A 21,986-nucleotide genomic window follows, 5' to 3' on the forward strand; every position below is an offset into this window, starting at 1 on the left:
TGAGCAAGTCGATCAGCGAGGTGATCCATTTATCCTTGCGCTGTTCGGTAGCGATGGTGTGAACGTCGATTGAAGCAACATCTATGTGAGATACTGAGCAGGGGGCATTGTCGTCAGGCAAGGGAGAGCGCGAGAGGGCGTCGGCGTCAACATGATGGCGTCCGTTGCGGTACAGCACGCGGATATCGTAGTCTTGCAGGCGAAGTGCCCAGCGGTCGAGACGGCCGGAGAGATCCTTCAATGATGACAGCCAGCATAGTGCATGATGGTCGGTGACGACATCAAATGGTAGACCATAGAAATAAGGTCGAAACTTTGTAAGGGACTAGATGATCGCCAGGCACTCTTTTTCCGTGACTGTGTAATTGGTATCGGCTCTGGTAAGTGTACGGCTTGCGTATGCCACGACATATTCGGAGAACCCTGGTTTGCGCTGCGCAAGGACAGCGCCGAGGCCGACACCACTGGCGTCCGTGTGTACCTCCGTTGGGGCCGTAGGATCGTAGTGGCGTATTATGGGAGGAGACGTCAACAAACGACGAAGCTTTGCGAACGCGTCGTTGCACTCGGGCGACCACGAATTTAGGTGTCCGTTAATTCCAAGGAGCTTCGTCAGTGGCCATATGATGGTGGCAATGTTTCGTATGAAGCGTCGAAAGTACGAACGCAGTCCTACGAAAGTGCGCAGTTCTTTGACGGACGTAGGTTTGGGAAATTCGGCCACGGCCCGAAGCTTGGCCGGATCGGGAAGGCTTCCGTCATTGGACACGACGTAGCCGAGGATTCTCAGCTGGCGTGCGGAAAATCGGCACTTCTTCAGATTCAGTCGAAGACCGGCGTTGCGCAAACGCGTCAAAACATGCCGCAGACGTTGGAGATGCGTGGAGAAGTCTGGAGCAAAAACCACGACGTCGTCCAGGTAACATAAGCACGTGTGCCATTTCAAATTGCGCAGAACGGTGTCCATCATGCGCTCGAAGGTCGCGGGCGCATTACACAGACGAAACGGCATGACGTTGAACACGTACAAGCCGTCGGGCGTGACAAAAGCAGTCTTCGGTTGAGCGTCATCCGCCATGGGTACTTGCCAGTGCCCCGAGCGCAAATCAAGAGATGAAAAGAATTCGGCTCCTTGCAGGCTGTCAGTCGTGTCGTCGATTCGCGGCAGCGGATAAACATCCTTGCGAATGATCTTGTTGAGCAGTCGGTAGTCGACACAGAACCGCACGGAACCGTCCTTCTTCGCAACGAGAACAACGGGAGGCGCACATGGGCTGTCCGAGGGCCGAATAACGTCGCGTCGAAGCATATCGTCAAGTTGCTCATTAATGACCCGACGTTCTGCGGGAGACACGCTACATGGACGTTGCCGCAGTGGTGGTTGGGCGCCAGTGTCGATATGATGCGTAACAGCGGATGTGCGGCCAAGAGAAGTTCGCCCGATATCGAAAGAAGAACAAAATTCTTCCAGCAGGCACAGAAGTTCGGAACGCTGCACCGATGTGAGGACGTGGAAACTAATTATTCTTAGCTTTCCTGATTGTGTAGAATTAGCTTGAGTATCACGCTTACTGCTGCTCCAATGACATACACACGATATACGTATTATGTGGCACAAGTATATTTATTTTGCGAGGCAATTACTTCGGGATCCGATGAGTTAAGCTTCTCCGCTCTTCTGCACCGTTGAGCCGCATTTGCGCTCTCCTTCTCCGTGGCTAAACCACACTAGCAAACGCCAGTCAGAGGTGCTATCAAGCGGCTCCAGCGCGGTGTCAGACGGCGACTGCACAGCGAAGGCGAATAGCTGCGCGCGCGCCGGCGCCAGTGCCTCTAACTCGGCTACGGCGTCACTCACCTGGAAAGCGCAGACCGGTGGCAGCGAGTCGGGCGCGGCAACGGCGGAGTGCGCGGAAGGTGCCGGCACCGATCCGCGAGCTGTGTGACATCACTGATCTTCGCGCATACGCATCACAGCTCTTGAGCCACGCGAAACTGGCTCGGCTAGGCCAGTGTAGCTAACGTTACAAAAACATGTCTTCACTTCGCCCCGATCTTTTCTGCGCCATACCTATCTTTTTTCTCAAGTAATGCACCAACTAGCTCAGCAACACGCCTTGTTGAGCTTTTTACTACTTTCACCAGGTAAAATTATGTCACATCACTAAGGAAAATGCGTTTGTTACGCTTGACCACAACACGCGCGTGTGTAAATACGTGTACACACACAGACAGGAAATTATCCGTGTAGTTTATGAGCACTCGTGCGACATAGTCAGCGGCTGAAAGGATGTAATGGATATAGCGCTATAAATATGATGTCAGATTCGGTTTATACAGAGAATTAGAATTCAGATAAAAATACTTCCGCTAAAAGCATTTGTGCGGGGATGTTTCGCCGAATCATGATGCTGAGTCGACTTACCAATGGAAAATAATTACAAAAGAGAAGTACTTTGCATTTGGCCCATGAAGTTAAGGGTATGTGTTATCATGTTTCAACATTTTGATAGCGTTGAAGAACTGGTCAACGAAGTGGCCATCTAATGTCACTCAGTCATTCTTCTGAAGGCCACCTTTTTAGGTAAAAAAGTGTCTGTGCTAGTGATAACTGTTAGTCATTGCCAGAAAGTAAATAGAGAATGCAAGCTATTAGACTAATCCATGTAGCGGCTTTCTGCAGCTTAGGCGACAAGCATTCAAGCACCTAATGCTCTATTGCACTGCAAGTGTATCCCGCGTTTAAGAAAAAAACACATGAATAAAACTACGCAGAAGTGCGCACGCGTGATGCTCCGGCAATGAAATGCGTAGGTAGAAATAGCGCTCGACGTCTGTTTGATATATAAACTAAATGATTGGAATTTCGGTAATGCTATATCGATCTGATTAATTATCAGGTCGAGCGCCGAAGGGCAGCAACAAGTGCCGAATTTCCGGACAAAAGACCGTGACTGAGCTCTACACTGTCTGAAGGACAGTAAAATTGGCCACATATTAGCCGCTGAAACACAGAGGCTTAACCAACGTCGGCTGATGAACGGCAAAAGTGGCCCAATTTTAGCCGGCGAAAGCCAACGGCTCAGCCGACATAGGCTGAGGAGCAGCAAAACCGGCCCAATATTTGCCGACGAAAGCCATTGGCTCAGCTGAAATCGCTAGGACGGCGGCACACCAGGCCCAATATTGCCGGTGAAAACGTAATATCCGATGAAGGGCGGCAAAACCGGCCGAGTATTGCCGGTCAACTTCAACAGCTCAGCCAATAATGAGTCACTGCCGGCAACATTGGGCCTTGATTGGGCACCGCATATCTGCCGCACAGTCATTATCGGCCTGATGTAGTCTGCTGCCTGGGTGTCCAACCAGAGATGAGCTCGAGCTGAAACGAAGTGTTCGCACCTCTCATGGATCTACCGGCGAGCCTTCGTTGGCGTAGGCCTTCCAAGGCTTCGTGGTCTGCTCGCAGCCGCCGTTGCCTTTCCCGTTCCCTAGTGTTAGTCGACCAGTGGTGAGTGGTGGAATTTACCCAATTTCTGTTGCACATACCCGTTTATGAGTCCTGATGCGGCATACAACTTAAGGCTGCCTTAAACAGCTTCGCTGTGTAAATAAAACTGCCTAAGTTTTACATAGGACTGTCACAGCTAAGGCATCAACAAAGCACATAGGTGGCTTAGTATTTGTAGGGTTTCCACGCCATGAGTAGAGTCTTGTTAAAGTGATTCGCAAACTCGGTGGACGACTTGCGTGCTACTTATTCAATTCCTTCGTGTTATGGCAGTTGAGATGCGTGTAGTCTGCAGCAAGTTCCGTCAGGTTGCTACACTCTTGCACCGCAGAGGCGATGGTGCGAGCAGTAATCACGCTCTTGGCGACACGCTGGCGCCCTCCCTTGCGCGGATGTCAGCCGCATGTTTACGAAGCGTTTTACCGATGTTAACTAATTGCTGCAACTACTTCTTGATTATTTCTATTATTTGCATTGATTTAGACCTTGATCGTTAATTTTAAGCCGGTTTTGAACCATGCTAGCGTTTTTTATGCCTGTATTGACGACTTCACATTGATCATGATCTCCGCCGCTTGAGATCTACGGATGGACGACAAGCGAGACCCCTAAAGTGCTACACACTTGTATCCTTCTGAAAGCTCTGTGGATTGCCAATGGCAAAATTTAGCAGCTTTAGTAGCTGCAGCCTAGTAAAGGGACGTCGCGAATGTAGTAAAACATGCTTAAAATGTGCTGATGGGCTAGTTGGTGAGCCATGATTTTCGAATAGGCAGCGCACAAAAGGGCAACGAACACGTACACAAAAAAGACGCAAACACAAACACATGCTTGAAACTACTGAATACTGTCACGGGGTCGTGACCTCGACGAAGGCAGCAGTCGGCTGGTCTAAGATGAAACTCTTTACTTGGCCGAACGTTTGACCGGGAAACGGAAAGTCAAAGTACAGCAATACACACTGTACACTGATAGCGGCGAACAGAGCGTAGGGCGTCGATGAACTGCTATGCGATAAGGCGCGTCGGTATTTATACATGCAGCATTGAACATTCTGGCCTTAGCGCTGGTGGCCGCGTATGTTCGAGAATAATCTCAACTGTTTGCGTTTGCGCGCTCAAGCCTGTAAGAAGATTCTAAGATAACCTGGAACATTCCCAGACATTAGGGTGGGCCTTGCGTAAGGTGCTGGCTACGCGTGCAACGGATTAGTTAGATAAAAATGACAAAAAGAAGCGCACATGGCATTGCCCCCATCTGAAATAACATCGTCCCGTTCTCGTAACACAAGATGGAAGGGGGCGAAAGTGTATACACAAAAAAGTACACTGATAAAGGAAAAAGCACTCCTAAGGTTCACTAACGCGCATAAAACGGCTTAAGGCGCGCGACATGGACGAGTTCAGGTCGCGTACGGTGCCGTTGAGAGTTCGTGATGCCGTCCGGGATGACCTCGTAGTCTAGAGCGCTGAGACATCGAAGAACCTCGTATGCCCCGAAGTATCGCCGAAGAAGTTTTTCACTAAGTCCACGTCGGCGTATCGGCGTCTACACCCAAACACGATGGCCGGGCTGGTATTCCACGTAGGGTCGTCGAAGATTGTAACGGCGGCTGTCAGTCGTCTGCTGATTCTTGATGCGTAGGCGGGCGAGTTGTCGGGCTTCTTCGACACGCTGAAGGTAGACACTCACGTCGAGGTTTTCTTCGTCGGTGACGTTGGGTAGCATGGCGTCAGGCGTCGTTGCCGGGTTCCTTCCATACACCAACTTGTATGACGTCTTAGAATAACAGAGAGCTGAGCTAGTTGGTAAGTATTCATTCTAAAAAGACAGGGCGTGCAAACAAGGACACAAGAAAGAAGTCAGGACACCACAAACGCCGACTAACAACTCGCGTTGTTAGTCGGCGTTTGTGGTGTCCTGACTTCTTTCTTGTGTCCTTGTTTGCACGCCCTGTCTTTTTAGAATGTATGACGTCATCTGCGTCGTTTCTTGCAAGGCCGTGTTGTATGCGAAGGTAACGTAGGGAAGGATGGCATCCCACATCTTGTGTTCGACGTCCACGTACATGGCCACCATGTCGGCGATGGTCTTATTTAGGCGCTCGGTGAGGCCATTGGTCTGCGGGTGGGGTGGTAGGTTGTGGCCCGGCAGTGGCTCGTTTCGCTGTATTTCAAGATCGCCTGAGTAAGGTCAGCAGTAAAGGCCGTACCTCTGTCGGTGATGAGGACTTCTGGGGCGCCATGGCGCAGGACGATGTTCGCAACGTAAAAATTCGCTTCCTTGGGCAGGGCCCTCGTTTCGGCGTAGCGGGTGAAGTAGTCGGTAGCTACCACGATCCACCTGCTTCCGATAGTAGACGTCGGAAACGGCCCCAGTAAGTCCATAACTCCATATCTATTTGTTGGAACGGTCGGCGAGGTGGTTCGAGGGGCTGCAGAAGTCCTGCTGGCCTTATCAGCGGTGTCTTGCGTCGGTGACTGTCCCGGCATGTCCTCACGTAGCAAGCGACGTCGGCGGTAAGGCATGACCAGTAGTACTTTTATAAAGAGGTTTATTAGCGGCGACGATACTCGACGATACAGCGACAGTCAAGGCGGGGCCGACTCTCAGCGCGAGCTGCGTTCTCTTCGAGCCGAAGAGGGCGACCCACTAGAAGGTGCTCGAGAGGACGACCCATTACCAAGTTCGAACGCTTCGCTACAATTACCCCCGGGTAGGAAAAGGGAGCCACCGGGCGACCTAGCAACTAGTCACTATGAGGGGGTCGTGGTAGGGCTTCAGGCGCTCCACGTGGACAATGTCGCGCCCTCGACGGCGCATGTCCGAAGACGGTTCGATGGGTTCGATGAGGTAGTTGACCGGGGATGTGCGTTCGACGACACAGTAGGGTCCTTCGTATTTGGGCAGGAGTTTGGAAGAGAGGCCAGTTGCAGTGGTAGGGACAGAGAGCCAAACGAGCGCTCCAGGGAGGAACGTGGGCGCAGAAGTGGTGTTGTCACCGCGAATGCTCTTCTGCCGCTCTTGGTTATGCGTAGTGAAGGTTTTGCAGAGCTCACGACACTCCTCAGCAAGTCTGGCTGTGGCAGAAATAGGCGCACATTCAGAGCGATCCGGCTTGTATGGAAGTATCGTGTCGATGGTGTGCGACGGGTGCCTTCCGTACAGTAAGAAGAAGGGTGAAAAACCAGTAGTGCTCTGAGGGGCGGTGTTATAGGCGTAGGTGACAAAGGGCAGAATGGCATCCCAATTGGTGTGATCTTCGTGTATCCTCGCGAGCGTGTGGGAAATGTCTAGGTGGCCAGCCGTCGGGCTGTCGCGCAGGGCCTGCAGAACGTCTGGTCGCAGTGCCGAAGGTACGACGATAAGGTAGTTGGTCTGGGCCGGAGAGATTGGCATCGTGTTTCAAGAAAAATGACGCCAATCCTCGCCTGAATACTTAGAACGGTGGTCCTGCCTATTGCACAAGGCCCCTGAGTTTTGGATCGGCTTGCTGTCGTTCAGCGAAGTCGTCGGCACTCATGGTTCCCAAAAAAGCTTTCATCATCGTGATCATCCTGCGGCGGTGCGTCGACGGGGGCACGAGACAGGCAGTCGGCGTCGGAGTGTTTTGTTTCGGACTTGTAAACGACGGTAATGTTGAATTCTTGAATTCATAGGCTCCACCGTGCCAGGCGGCCTGAAGAGTTCTTCAAGTTAGCTAACCAACACAAGGCGTGATGGTCGCTCACAACCTTGAAAGGCCTGCCTTAGAGGTAGGTGCGAAACTTGGATGTAGCCAGGATGATGGCAGGGAACACCTTTTCTGTTGCAGAAAAGTTGGCTTCCGCCTTGGATAGCGACCGCCTAGCATAGCTGATAACCCTTTCCAGTCCATCGGTCCTCTGCACAAGGACGGCGCCGAATCCTACGCTGCTTGCACGGGTATGGATTTCCGTATCGGCGTATTCGTCGACATGCGCAAATATCGGAGGCGTCTGCAGGCGTCGTTTCAGTTCCTGAAATGCCTCGACTTGCGACATCTCCCACTTTAAATTCCATGTCGCTCTTCGTGAGATGAGTTAGGGGTTGAGCGATCTGTGAACATATTTTGGCGAAACGTCTGTAATAGGCACAGAAGCCGAGAAATCGACATACGGCCTTCGTGTCGGTGGCTGGCGGGAAGGTAGCGATATGAGCTGTTTTCCGTGGTTCTCGGCTAATACCATCCTTGCTGATCACGTGGCTCAGTAAAAAGAGTTCCTCGTACGCGATGTTAAATAGGATGGGAGAGAGGACGCTTCAAGGCGCCGAAGGTGTTCGTCCAAGTTTGAGGCAAACACAACGACATCGTTCAAGTACACAAGGCACGTCTGTCACTTCAAGCCAGTCAGCACTATCCATAACGCGTTGGAAAGTCGCAGGTTCCGGACAAAGACCAAAAGGCATGACCTTGAAACAAAACAGGCCGTCCGTTGCTATAAAGACAGTCTTTTCTCTCTCGTCGACTTCGATTTGCCAGTAGCCAGTCTTTAGGTCCATCGACGAAAAGTATTTTGCGTTGTGGAGTCGATTCAGCGTCTTATATCGGTGGAAGAGGGTACACGTCCTTCTTTGTGATTTTGTCCAGGCGACGACAATCTACGCAGAAACGTAGGGTCGCATCATTCTTCATCGCTAACAGCACGGGAGGCGCCCGCGGACTCTTGGACGGCTGTGTGATGCCGTCGCGTAGCATTTCGTCGACTTTTTTCTTAAAGGCCTCCCGTTCCCACTTCGTAACCTGGTAGGGACTTTGACGGAGTGGTCGAGCATTTTCTTCTGTTATGATGCGGTGCTCGAGGGGCGTTTGTCTGACCCACGACGACGACAAGAAATCGTCCTTGTATTCCTGCAGAAGGCATCGAAACTGCCTTTGTTGGCTAGCGGGAAGACTCAGGCTCAGGTATTGGGGTCATCGTTGTAGCTTCGTCAGAATCTGAAAAGCCAAACGCATCGCTGACCACCAAGATTTTTTCCATGTATGCAATCGTCGTGCCCCTGCTCAGGTGTCTGTGATCCTGACTGAAGTTCCTTAGCATCAAGGTTCCTTTTCCTTTATGCAACCGAGAAATGCCTCTTGCAACGCGTCTTCGATGCCTTCAGTTTTATTGTGGCCACGGAAATTATGATGCGGAATCTACGCGAAATGATGACTTGATCTGCGAGTACGTTCAGGGCGCGTTGACATGGATTCATATCCGGCGGTGTCGCTTTGTGTGACCATAGAGTTATTGGCTTGGTTCTTAAGTCGATGACAGCGCCGTGATGGTTAAGGAGTCCATGTCAAGTATGGCATCCCTGGAGCAATTTTGCAAGATTATGAAGCTTGCAGAAGAAGTGCAAATATTGACGGTGACTGTTGCTGCGCGTACTCCAGACAGCGTTCAGATTCAGATTTCGGGGCCTTCCCAAGCAGTCCTAACATTCTTCAACTTCGCGGCGAAAGGCCCGCTGATGACGGACTGCTCGGCTCCAGCATCGACGAGGGCGGTGACGTTGTGGCCATCGATGAGAACGCCGAGTTCGCTAGTTTGTCGCCTGGCGTCGCGGTTAGGTCGCGGCGTTTGATCACGGTTGCGTTGCTTTGCCCCGCTGCTTCGACGTTACGTCGTGAAGTCTTCTTCGGGCCGCGAGGTTTACATGCCGATGTACAAAGTGATGGCTAACAGACGACAGCAGGAGCAATCGACACTGAACGTTCTCCTGACGGCAACTCCCCTCGATTCCGCTGGGAATTTTAACACGGAAGTGTTTTATGGCGGCGTCCACCAAGATTTGCATGACGTATTTTTATTATATTTGACGTATTTTTATTATATTTAAGTGCATGTTTCATTTTTTACACCAGTCCGCTATGTGATCTATGGAAAGGTCGCTCTGGCACGGGCGCCGAACTGACACCGAATGAATGAAGATCACAGTGTTGTTGTGTGGCTGAGTCTGGAGCTGCCCTTTGACCTCTATTCCTGTGCACTTTGTGCAGTGTTACCTCGACTAGAGCTAACCGAAAAAAAACACCAGGCCTGTGCTGAAACCGCAGCACAGTCACAGCGAAAGCTGGAAGAGCGGCGTTTCTAGAGCCCGTTAAGCTCTCTTGGGGCTACAATACAAGTACACTAGAAAGGTACCCACTACGCCATAAATCACAATTTTTGTGACGTTGGGAAGCACCTACTAAGCCATTATTCGTCATTCTGCGGAGAAGCGAGGCACCAGCTACACGCCTGTAAGGCATTATGTGCACTTTGTTGACGCGACGACTGATGACGATGACGAATTAAGGCTCAGCCCTTTGTAATAGGTTGGAATCTTTAAACGGCCCACCAGTTATGTAATTTGCATTGGGTGACGCCCGGTCGTTATTTCCCTCTCTCGTCATGCTGTATAACATAGGTTGACGTGGGAGAGAGACGGGGGGTGGCGAAGAACTTACTGAGACCCCAAGGAAATGGATCATGCGCTTATGGGCTTCCTTGGTAACCAATACAAGTGCACTTGCGAGGAACCCACTACGCTATAAATCAGTGTAATTTTACTGAGACCCCGAGGAAGTGGATCATGCGCTTATGGGCTTCCTTGGCAACCAATACAAGTGCACTTGCGAGGAACCCACTACGCTCTAAATCATTGTAATTTTTGAGATGTAGGGCAGCAGGCACTGTGCCATTTTTCGTCATTCTACGGAGAGCGTTGGTACCTGCTATACGCATGTAAGGCATTATGCGCACTTTGTTGATGCTGTGCCTGATGACGATGAAGAATTATGGCAGAGTCCTTTGTAATGGGTTGGAAGCATTCAACAACCTACTCGTTGCGCAATTCACATTGTGTGACGCCTGGTTACCGAATTCGCGTTGTGCGACGCTTGGTGCTTATTTTACTTTTCTACCACGCTATATTGCATATGCTAATGTGGTTCCTTCCCGACATGAAGCCTGTGTAGGACCTTTTTGCAAAGCAGTTTCAAGCACCGGCATGGCTCAGAGGTTGAATACTGGGCTCCCACGCAGAGGGCCCAGGTTCGAACCTAGTTCCGTCCTGAAATTTTTTTCTTATTTCGTTTTTTTTCTTATTTCGAGCGATACTGGTTACGGACACCGGCGGCGGCGGCGGCGGACAACTACGGCGCCGAAAACGGCCGGTGAAATGATCTCATAACAGCTTTCGCTGTAAAATGTTGCCCGCATCTTCCCATGGGGGGAACTCGAGTAAATGCGTCGCAGAGTGGTGGGGGTATCGCGTGAATGTTGTGTAATCGGGTTTTGCAGAAGCGTCGCGTTGCCCGAGTGATGGATCCGCTGCTCGACGTTCACGAACGGTTGCTGCTTCTCGAGCACGACGTTCAGGATCCACAACCCGTCGCTGCCGTTTCGCAGCTACTTCTCGTTCCCCGAGTGAAGGATCCGCAGCCCGTCGTTCCCGTCTCGCAGCAGCTTCTCGTGCACGAAGTTCCGGGTCCGCAGCTCGATTCAAACGCTTGCGATCAGCGTCGTATGCTCGTCTCTTCGCAGGCTTGTCTTCTGCGTTGCTTGCTGTCGTTGATGCCGACGACGGTGAGGGTGGGGTAACGTTGCGTTCAACGAGTGGTGGGACGCTGATTGAACGTGCTGTTGCTTCCATTGCATCTACTCCAGTCAAGCGAAGCATAAAGTCAAGCGAAAGCCAAGTAAAGATGCCCTTGACTGAATTCCGAAACCGCGCTCCGCCGCCTATATACACACCGCCTGCCTTCGATCGAGAGGAGGGAGGGAGGGAGAGGAGAGGCCTGCTGCCGGCACGATACGAGCCGAGCATGCGAGGGAGGGAGAGGAGAGGCTTGCTGCCGGAACGAGACGAGCCGAGCATGCGCAGTGGGGGTGTGGACGGTGGCCGACGCCGCAGGCGTGACTACGAAATGCTCCGCATTTAAAATACTCCCGGAACATCTTTTTGATGGAGGTTGCGAGTCTTACAACAACCCGACGCTGGATTTCCATTGCGGACGCCACCTTAATCCAGCCATGATGCCTGAACACGGCACGCAGTCATAGCAGTCCACGCCAGCTCAGACACCTGTGATTCCTTCCCACCTTCTTTACCCTGGTACATTTTGCAGCACGTACACAACTGACGTCGATGAGTGGCTCGTCGTATACGAGCGCGTCAGCAAGCACTACAGGTGGGATGAAACGCTTATGCTGGCCAACATCATTTTAAATGCGAATGCATTTCTTAGTCGGGGGTTTTCGTGCGTCCCTGGCCGGCGTGCGCACAGATCTCCACGCGCGCGCTATTCCTCGCCCCTAGCAACAGCTGCGCCGCGCCTTGCAACCGGAGCAGGTGGTGAGCGGCGGAGGGTAAGGGAGAGGAGGAGCGCGCGGGCGTGTGATGGAGTTCGCATCGCGGAGTAGCGGAGGGTAAGGGAGAAAAGGAGTGTACCCGGTGAGGGCGCTCGCTCGGCGGAGAGAGAGCTCGGGCGCTCCTCCTCTGCGCGCTCGGACCTATATATATCATGCAGGGAGCGCGCGCTTTGGTGTCTTGATAGCGATGAAAGTCGGTGAAGTCGAATCTCTCGCGGCAACGATACCACTAGGACGAAGTGTAACACACTGCAACTCGAGCATTACGCCTCTACGTGCACACTCTCGTCTCCATTAATGAATCGCACATTCATCGGGTGCACCCAAATGCATTCGCATTTCCTCACGATCCCCTTCAGGGAGGTGCGGGGGATTTTTTACCTAAGGGGAACAGCACGTGCATGGTACGACGCGCTCCGCACTATCCTACGCTGACGTCGTCGCCCAGATACACTGACCCAGCCGCTCATCGTCGCCTCAGGGTCGCCAGTCACGCTCCTCTGAATGCCCCCGCTCTCTATCGCCGGCATATAAACGCGATAGCGTTAGAGAGCTCGTGTCTCAGAAATTCCGCCGTCGGCGTCGGTGTCGGCACCGTTGGTTGTGAGCGAAAAATCGAGAAGGAAGCAAATAAAATAAAGAATAAAATGTTCGATCCCATTGAGGATCAAGCCCGGGCCGCTCGCGTGGCAAGCAGGTATCCTACCACAAAGCCACGATTTTACTTGCAGCTGCTTCGGAAAAAAACACTACATAAATACCATGTAGTGGAAGGAGTCTCCTTAACGCATTTTGTTGGACAGGTGTTACGACGAAAGCGAGCCCATTCGGCGATTTGTAGGCGCATTTGGGAGGCCATCAAACTACGTCGAAAAAGGCCGGGATAGTGCAGCCATCGCCGCTAAAAACACACACGAACTTTCGAACAGCTCTAAAAATGGACGACTATGTCCATCTAGCGGAAAACATATCAAGCCAACGCCGGCTTTTCAAAGGAGGCGTTGATCAAGCAAACAGCAAATGCTAGATAATGTGCTGCCATCTGTGAGGCATTGTGAGACTCTTCATGGCCTCCGAGTTGGCGAGCGCGCGGCGTGTATCTTGGAGGCTATGCGACTCTTGCTTTAAATCAAAAACCTGTACAATTCGTGCGCACGCGCGTGTGTGTGTTTGTGTGCGTGTGTGTGTAACAATACACATTAATAAGTATGCACTTAGTGGTTGAAGTGCGCACTAGGGGCCGGATTTCGCTATTGCGTTCAACCCTTAAAGGCGAAGCTTAAGGGTCCCCCAATTTGTCTGGACAGGAATAGGGAAACTAATAAATGCAGTTCCTGGAGGTGGCGCTGCATTGACAACTCGGACCGAAAAACCTCTACCGACCGCTAATTCCAGACGAAATTTACTTAGTGTTCCCATCGATGGTCTGGCCGTTACTGTTCTAATCGATACTGGCGGCCACATATCCTTTATGAGTTCTCATCTTCGGTCCCACCTAAGAAACGTTCTCACACCCGCTGTGTCTTCTACAGTGCGAGAAGCCGATGGCAGCCGAACATCAGTTCTTGGTATGTGCACTGCCCGCGGTCCCTGTTGCCGGCCGCCACGTTTCAGTTCTCTTCTTCGTAGTTCTCGACGCTTGCCCACAAGATTTGCTTCTTGGCATTGATTTCTTCACCGCGCACTCGGCCATCATCAATTGTTGCATCGACCCTTCACAGCTCGAGTTGCCTTTGTGCTTTGATGTCATTCTGCAAATCGCACACGGCTACGGTACGTGGCTGCTATGTACGTCCCTATGTCGCTGTTCCCGCCAGTTCTTGATGGTGCCTATCTGGTAGCTCTCCTCACCGACCTGACCGTTTCCCGCAACATCGCACTTCATCATAATATAGGGTGTTTTGCCAACAACAGGACGCTTCTACTTATTCTCAACTTCTCTGCGTCGACCCAGGTCCTTTCTCAAGGCATTGCCTTAGCCGAACTCTTAGCTGTGGAACAATGTACGGTTTCATCCCTAGCACCAAGACCGCAGCTGAAGCTCTCATAGCTGCGAAAATAAGGCATTCCTTGACAAAATGATATCTAATGACCTGTTACCTTTCCAAGTTGAAGCGCTCCGTGGTGTTCTCTTTTCTTAGCTGGTTATTTTTGACATCGGCGACCGTCCCCTGCACCGCACACACGTGTTAGCCCACCGTATCGACACCAACGACGCCATCCCCCTTTACAATCGCCCTTACCGTACGTCTCACTCAGAGCGCCACATTATACAAAATGAGGGAGTGAAAATGCTCGACAAAGACGTCATAGAGCCCTCTTCGATCCCTTGGGCATCACCTGTCGTGTTTGTTAAAAAATTACACCATTTCCCTCTAAAGGGGACCATGAGGCGATGCGCAGCCGGAGCACTTGCACGATCGCGTTCCGTTGGCGTTCGTTGGGTATGCTACCGATCTCGGGCATGCTACCAACCTCGCGTCGTCGAACGCAAAGAGGAACACTACGCGCGTCGTGTCTTCCCTTTAACCTGACCGTTCTCGCAGGGCGAGCGGCGAACGCGGTCGACAGGCGCGCGAGAGGAAGGCAGCGTAGGAGAGGTGAGAGAGGGGCAGGGGACGCGCATGCACTGGCGCTCATCGCGGCGCTGCGCAGGAGAGAATTTCGGCATGTCGAGCCTGCATTTCAGAGGAGTCAACCGAAGCAAGCGCTGGACTGAACGCGCGCAGCGCTCTGCTACTTGAGGGAGAGGAGATTAGAGGAGGAGAGTAGCGCATGCGCCGCGAGAGTAGAAGTGAGAACGCAGGACAAGCGCAAGCAGGTTCTGGTAGAGAAGTGCAGAGAGAAACACGCAGCTGTTGGAGAGAGGGAAGGAGGAGAGTTGCGCATGCGCAGTGTGAGTGCGGACTACCATGCCGCGGGACATACCTCCGAGCAAACCTAAAATGACAGCTGCTGGCGGTTCTGCGTCGACTATCGCCATCTGGACCGAATCACCAAGAAGGATGTCTATCATCTACCTCGAATTGATCATGCGCTCCACTGCCTCCATGGTGCCACGTATTTCTCATCGCTTGACCTTCGATGAACGAAGAACGTGGCTTTTACCCGGAGTGAGGACCAAGAACATTCCTTTGGATCACTTATTTGCAGGTTCACATCACCACCTGCGTTGGCTCACTTTGGCCTAGTCGCTCGAACAAAGCTTCGCACCGATGCAAGTGGCCATGGCACTGGGGCTGTACTCGCCCAGATACGGAATGGCACAAACCGTGTGATAGCGTACGCTAGCCGCCTTCGGTTACAGTCGGAAAAGAATTATTCCAATACTCAGAGGGAATGTCTAGCTCTTGTCTGGGCTATCGCAAAATTCCGTCCGTACCTATATGGGCGCCCGTTCGCAGTCATCACAGACCATCATGCGCTCTCCTGGCTGTCAACATTTAAGGACCCTACAGGAAGACTCGCCCGGTGGGCATTACGATTCCAGGAGTACACGTTCTTGGTAGTCTACAAATTTCACTTGAAATGGTATAGCGCATTACGGGGAAGAAGAAACGGCCTAGCAGACCGACACAAGAAGACAAAGCGCTATTCACTCTTCGGGGAAGAAGAAACGGACAGAGGCCGTTTCTCCTTCCCCGTAATGCGCTATACCATTTCAAGTACGACTAACCAACTCACCCAATCTTCAACACTTGTGGACTACAAATCTCGCAAGTTTCACAGTGATACCGACTGCTTACGACAGCACCCTGTTGATCCACCCAATTTCACCGAGTCGGAAGTCCATGCCTGCATCTTAGCCATCACTGAGTTCCTGCACGTGGCGGATGAACAACGCCGCGATCTATCACTGCTCTCTATCACTGACCATCTTCAATCCGGCGATATCGACCTTTCACTGAGCATGTTCATGCTTCAAGACAGCGTTTTGTACCGCCACAACTTACACCCCTATGGCACGGAACTTTTACTCGTCGTCCCACGCCATCTGCGCAAGGACGTCCTGCAAAAACTTCACGACACCCCAACTTCTGGACATCTCGGTGTATCTAGAACCGATGAACGTGTTCGACTACGGGTATTCCCGAAGGGTCTTTATAGTTCCATCCGCCACTACGCTGCAGCTTGTGACCTGTGCGACAGTCGAAAGAAGCGTACTACTCTCTCTGCCGGTGGCATTCAGCCTGTTGAAGCCGAGCCGTTTTATCGAGTGGGGTTGGACTTGCTAGGTCCCTCTCCAACTTCGACAACAGAAAATAAATGGATTGCAGTTGCTACGGATTATGCTACTCGGTATGCAAACACTCGAGCAGTACCGACCAGCTGCGCGATGGACATTGCAGATTTGCTACCCTACAACATCATTCTCAATCATGGCGCTCCTTCTCACTTACAGACTGGGGTGGCTGCTTCCTGTCTCGTGTGGTTGACCACTTATTTCGATCTTGTGCTACTCGACACAACTTTACGACTTCTTACCACCCTCATACCAACGGACTTACCAAACACCTCAACGCACACTGGCGGACATGCTTTCCATGTACGCTTCTGACGGCCCCACCAATTGGGACATTGCCCTCCCGTTCGTCACCTTCACCAACAACTCGTCACGTCATGAAACTACCGGCTACTCACCGAGTTTCTCTTTGATGGTGATCCTTTATTACCTTTCGACAACCTGCTTCCGCCTGATCCACCATCCACCGCTTCACACGCTCAAGTTGTCATCACCCGTGCTCTCTTTACACGTACAGTACAGCCCGCGCTAGCTTCTTGTCGTCCCAGACTGCACAAAAGACCCTCTATGATAGTCGACATAGAGATGACGATTTTCCTCCGGGCTCTCTCGTTCTACTGTAGCTATCATCCCGTCGTGTTGGCCTCTGCGAGAAGCTTTTATCGCGATACGTTGCGTCCTACCGAGACCTGCGCCAGGTATCAGCTGTCATATATGCGCTTTCCCCGACCCCAAACTCATCGACTGCTACATACAGAATTGACATCGTGCATGTTTTTCTTCTGAAGCCGTACAGCGGTGGCACGCCCTTCTAACCATAACAAGCACCGGTACGGTACTTTGCCCGCCGGGGAAATGTCACGGGTATGGAAAGGTCACTTTGGCACGGGCGCCCAAGTGACGCCGAATGGCTCAAAATGACGACGTTGTTACTGTGGGTCTGAGTCTGGACCTGCCCTTTGGCCTGCATTACTCTGCAATGTGTGAAGTGTGAGGCTGACTAGTGCTAACCGAATAAATACTCCCCTTAACAATATAAAGCATAAAAATACATCACCTTAAAGGGAAGCTGAAGTGGTTTTAGAATTCGGTAAACTTTGTTATTAACAAGGAGCAACATGATTGAGGACGATGGCGGAATTTTTTTTTCGTTGTTGTGGCAGTAGGAGCTTTCAAATACGCGAAAGAAAAGTTTGTCTTGCTCCGCCCACGCGAACGCGCGGAAAGTGTGGGCGTGGAAACGAACTAACCGGAACTACGTCATAGTCGGTTGTTTTGGCGGAGCCGCGCAGCACTGTCGTATCTGCAACCGTGGCCTCCGCGACTACCTCCGGCTGCGCGCGTTGGTGGAACTGATCGCTAAGGCCATGCTCTAGCAGAACTGATGGCGCCGATGACGTGGCACATCGAAGATGATGTCACCCTCTTCACTCAGCAGCTCAAGAAACCCTGCGGCTGCAGCCGCTGTTTATTGCCAAGAAATGCTATTTGCGTTCGGTTCTGTGAGCTCTTACATTGCTTTTTCAAATTCAGCAGGGATCAAAGTATGATTACACATGCCAAAGTCATTTTTTAAGTGGTTCAGCTTCCCTTTAAGTATCAGCAACATACGCCAGCGCGAGCAGTGGCGTCACATTCACCGCTGCACAGGCAGCGTGCACGTGTTCTCCTCTAACCTTTCTCCACCTCTCCTTCACATGTCATCAACTCCCTTCCACAAACGCACTCAGGCGTGCACCACCATTTAGTAGGTTTAACCCAGCTGGTAGCATCGTTCGCTGCCGGTGCCGTTTGTAGTGGTTCTGGGACTCGTAGCAGGAACTGGGCGGCTTGACAGACGCGGGCGACGGCTGCCATTGTTGGCATGCCCGTTTGCGGTGCATGAAACGTCACCAAACGTCACCGCCTCTAGTTCACGTCATGGCCGATAGACGCAGGAGGTTGTGAAATACGTAATAAACTCATTTTTTTTTCTCTAGCTTCCGCCTGAAGTGTACGTAGTGCCTGTCAATTTAAGCACGCAATCTCTCAACTTGGCTGAAAATTTCTGCAGCCAAAATTTAGTTCAGTAACTCTTAAGGATAGCTATTGTTGCTGTGAGCTCATCAGAGTTCTTCAGCGACCACTGAAAGAAGACACATTGGTGTCAGAAAGTGATTATAGCACGTAAAGTGTCATGAAAGAACACCGATCGCTAGGAGCAGCTACGTAAATTATTTTAACTGCATTGGAAAGCATGGAAGTCTGCATGCAAATTTTATTTGGATCGTGGTACTTACCGGAGAACCCAGCTCTCCTGTACTCCCCGGCGGGCCTGGATGTCCAGGGGGGCCCAGCGGACCCATTTGACCATCGCTGCCCCTCTTTCCCTCCTGGCCCTTTTCACCCTGCAAGTTCGAGAGGAAATACGGTTCAGTCATCTATTTCTTTTGTCATGGAGAGCAGTAACGAAGTGACCGACCTGAAGTATTGTCTCCGGGTGTTCTTATTGTAATTCTAGCAACCGTCTTTTCAAGAAAAAAATGGCGAATAGGCACCTGTTAAATTGATCAAGACAACATCACACAAAGAACGAGTGTGAAAGAGAGGAAAGACACACAGCGCTGCCCTCGCAACTGAAGTTGTATTCAAAACGATGGTTCATCCCTCCATCATAGGAATCGGAATAACAAGAAAGAAATGCGTGGCCTTACGGAAGTAACTGAATGCTTACTGTGCACTCATATAAGAGAGTTTGTACAATGTATATTCATGTCTGGTAGCTATAGCACCGTTTAACGTGGATGCATCCACTTTGATGATTAGTGGTACATCTCCATCACGACTAGCGCCCAAGTTAAATGATTCAGCAAACCCTTGCGGCAGCTGTAGTAGTTAACGGGGAAAGCGTAATCAGAGAACGAGGTGTGATAGCCAGAAGAGCGTCGCATATTGGACGCAGAACTTGGTCGCCATCCCGCGGAATGTTAAAAACTTGCATCATCTCCCGCAAAGGCGACCATGAGGCGATGCGAAGCCGAAGGACTTGTACGATCGCGTTCCTTTGCGTTCGTTCGATGCTACCAACCTCGCGTCGTGGAACGCAATGAGAAACGCTACGCGCGTCGTGTCTTTCTTCTAGCCTTGCCATTAATTCTCACAGGGCGAGCGAGGAAAGCGGTCGCCAGGCACGCGAGGGGGGGAGCGTAGGAGAGGAGAGAGAGGGGGAGGGGACGCACATGCGCTGGCGCTCACCGCGGCGTTGCGCAGGAGAGGGGCACACCATCTCCCTCTAAAGGGGATCATGAGGCGATGCGAAGCAGCGTTTCGGCATTTCGAGCCCGCGTTTCAGAGGGTGAGGGGAGAGGGGTAGTGGAGAGGGGGAAAGCGGAAAGGGGAGCGGATATGGTAAGTGGACAGGGGGAGGGGCGAGGGGGAGGAGGTGTGTGGAGAGGGTTTGCGCATACGCAGTAAGGGTGGTCACGCCGCACACCACCACCACCACCACCGGTTTGAGCTCCGCCATAAGATGCTTCGCATCTAAAATGTGATTGAACACCACGACCGGACTAGAGGGAAACGCAAAGCGCGTTGTGCCGCCCCGGTAGCCCGGCCGTGAGCGGGGAACGCGGTGTTACAGCCAGGTTAGGCAGACGCGCGTCGCAGAGCTATTTTAAAGACAATAGCCTTTCATGGGATGCCTAAACGGAGAAATTTTGGTCGATCTTTCTTTCTTTCTGTCTGTCTTTCTGTTTCTCGGGAGGTCACGCGATTCAGCCACCCGGACAAATTTTAAGCCCATGCCTAAAGACCACCTAACTTGAACTGGTGTATGCGATCATACTTTCAGCGTGGTTGATTAAAAAAAAACAAATATTACGCATATCTTAGGCGCAACATCATTACCTAGGTATTATGCAGTGTCTTCCTTTACTACAATATCTATAGATACGTAATTCTAAAGATCCAAGTGCTCAAAGAAGCGAGACGCACTGCACTATAAAAGCCTCTTCCCAGCGATTTTACTACGATTCTATGGTGCTGCCACCTGGCAGCATATGCCGGGAGTTCCGAAGCCGATGTTTCCCGTAAGGTGGATATTTGGGCAAGTTGGTAAATCTTCATCTTAACACAGCGCACACACAAGAACACAGAAGAATAAGGAAACGACGACACAGCGCTCGTTTCGTCGTTTCCTTATTTTTCTGTGTTCTTGTGTGTGCGCTGTGTTAAGATGACCATGTTTCCCGACAGCGCGACAGATGGCGTCTATATCTCGCACAGCGCCTCCTCCGTTTTATCAATGCGATGCGGCCGATTCAACGTAGAGGAGGCGCTCTCTGAGGCAAGGCAAAATGTAAATGGCCGTAAACTGTTGCGCGGAAAGACGTAGACGGGGAACACAAAAGACACACACGGAGCGCACCGTGTGTGTCCCCGTCTACGTCTATTCCCCGTCTACGTCTATTCCCCGTCTACGTCTTTCCGCGCAACAGTTTACGATTATGACAAACCAACAAGCCCAAGTCGACACCCTCCTCAAGTAAATGGCCGCTTGGTGAAGTACAACCCACTCTGCTAGACATGCCCAGACAACGCACGGAAAAGACGGACGACCAAATCGCAGCGGAGAAGCGCCGTCGTGCCGACGCCCTTCGTCTGAAGCGTGCCCAGGAAATGTTCGAGGAACGAGCCCAGCGGCTAGGGAAAGATCGTGAGTCGAGGCGCGCCCGGAAGCAACAGGCTACAGACCAGTTCCGCGACGCGCGAATCGTCAGCGACCGAGAGGCTAAGCGAGCGTACCGGGCGGCAGAAGAGACGCCCGAAGCTCGCGCCGAACGGGTAACCAACGAACGGCTGGCACAGCGGAAACGCCGGGAAGCAGACACTCCAGAAGATAGCTCCCAAAGGCGTGCAAAAGACCGTGAAGCCAAGCGAGCCCGCCCTGAGACAGAGGAAACGCCAGAAGCGCATGCGGCGAGAACCGCCAAATCGCGGGAGGCCAAGCAAGCCTGCCGGGTCTCACAAATAGTTCTTCTTTGCAAGCTATCATGCTATACAGTACCGCGCGGGACCCAAACATTGCTGACATGTCGTCGACGTACGAACACATGGCATGCTAGCAGTGATAATGCGGTAAAATTAAATCTGTTCAAGCAAACCCCCACTGCATTTATCATGCGAGGACGGAAATTGTTTGACAACAGCATCATGGGTGGCCGCGGATGAGACGAGGACTCATGCAGTACGGCCGGCCAAAGACTATTGTCTTTCGACGACATTTGCAGCGAAGCACGCAGATACGCGGCCAACTTTTTGGATTGGATTAGCGTGATGCTATGAGCGAGGCCGACGCTTTTACGACGCTTGGGCTAAGATCGCCACCTCGCGGTGTGTTAAAGCATTGACAAAATTGAACTTCTAATGAAAACGCGCCGAATGGGACGGACGTGTAACGCGTTGCAAGTGCTAATCGCGGAGGCGATAGTAATGACGAATTACTTTACCGCTCGCAGAGGGCAACACCACGCCGCCGACCGGGAGAGTGGTAGATATAAAAGGCGCGTTTGTAAAGCGTCTAGGGTCTGTGACCGTGGGGCAGTGGGTAGCGTGCCCGGCATCTGTTGTTGCGGACCGCTGACGCAACTTTTGTTCTTTGCCATCTGATCATGTAAATTTTTTTGACGTCGTTTCCGCGCCGGAAATACGTCACTGACGTTTTGGTGGACCCCAGCATTGAACACTTTCGCGTTAAAAAAAATGATGAACTTATCCACACCAGCCATGCTTATGTGAATGAGGGAAGTTCAGAAAAATCATGTTTTTTAAACATACGTTAATCAAAAACCAAGCACTTTTAGCCAAACAGTCGTCGCAGTGCGTGCCCTGGCAC

General features: G+C 51.7%; 1 protein-coding gene across 1 annotated transcript in view; it reads right to left on the reverse strand.

Annotated features, from left to right (window-relative positions):
• The window catches only part of LOC119395196 (collagen alpha-1(X) chain), a 205,259-nt gene extending 186,761 nt beyond the window's left edge, over positions 1-18,498 (reverse strand). The window contains exon 1 of the mRNA XM_049416116.1: positions 18,394-18,498. Coding sequence (XP_049272073.1) covers positions 18,394-18,459 — 66 coding nt within the window. The 5' untranslated portion in view covers positions 18,460-18,498. The remainder of the gene's footprint in view (positions 1-18,393) is intronic.
• Positions 18,499-21,986: the final 3,488 nt, after the last annotated feature.

This window comes from Rhipicephalus sanguineus, chromosome 5, assembly GCF_013339695.2.
Source record: "Rhipicephalus sanguineus isolate Rsan-2018 chromosome 5, BIME_Rsan_1.4, whole genome shotgun sequence".
Lineage (NCBI taxonomy): Eukaryota > Metazoa > Arthropoda > Arachnida > Ixodida > Ixodidae > Rhipicephalus > Rhipicephalus sanguineus.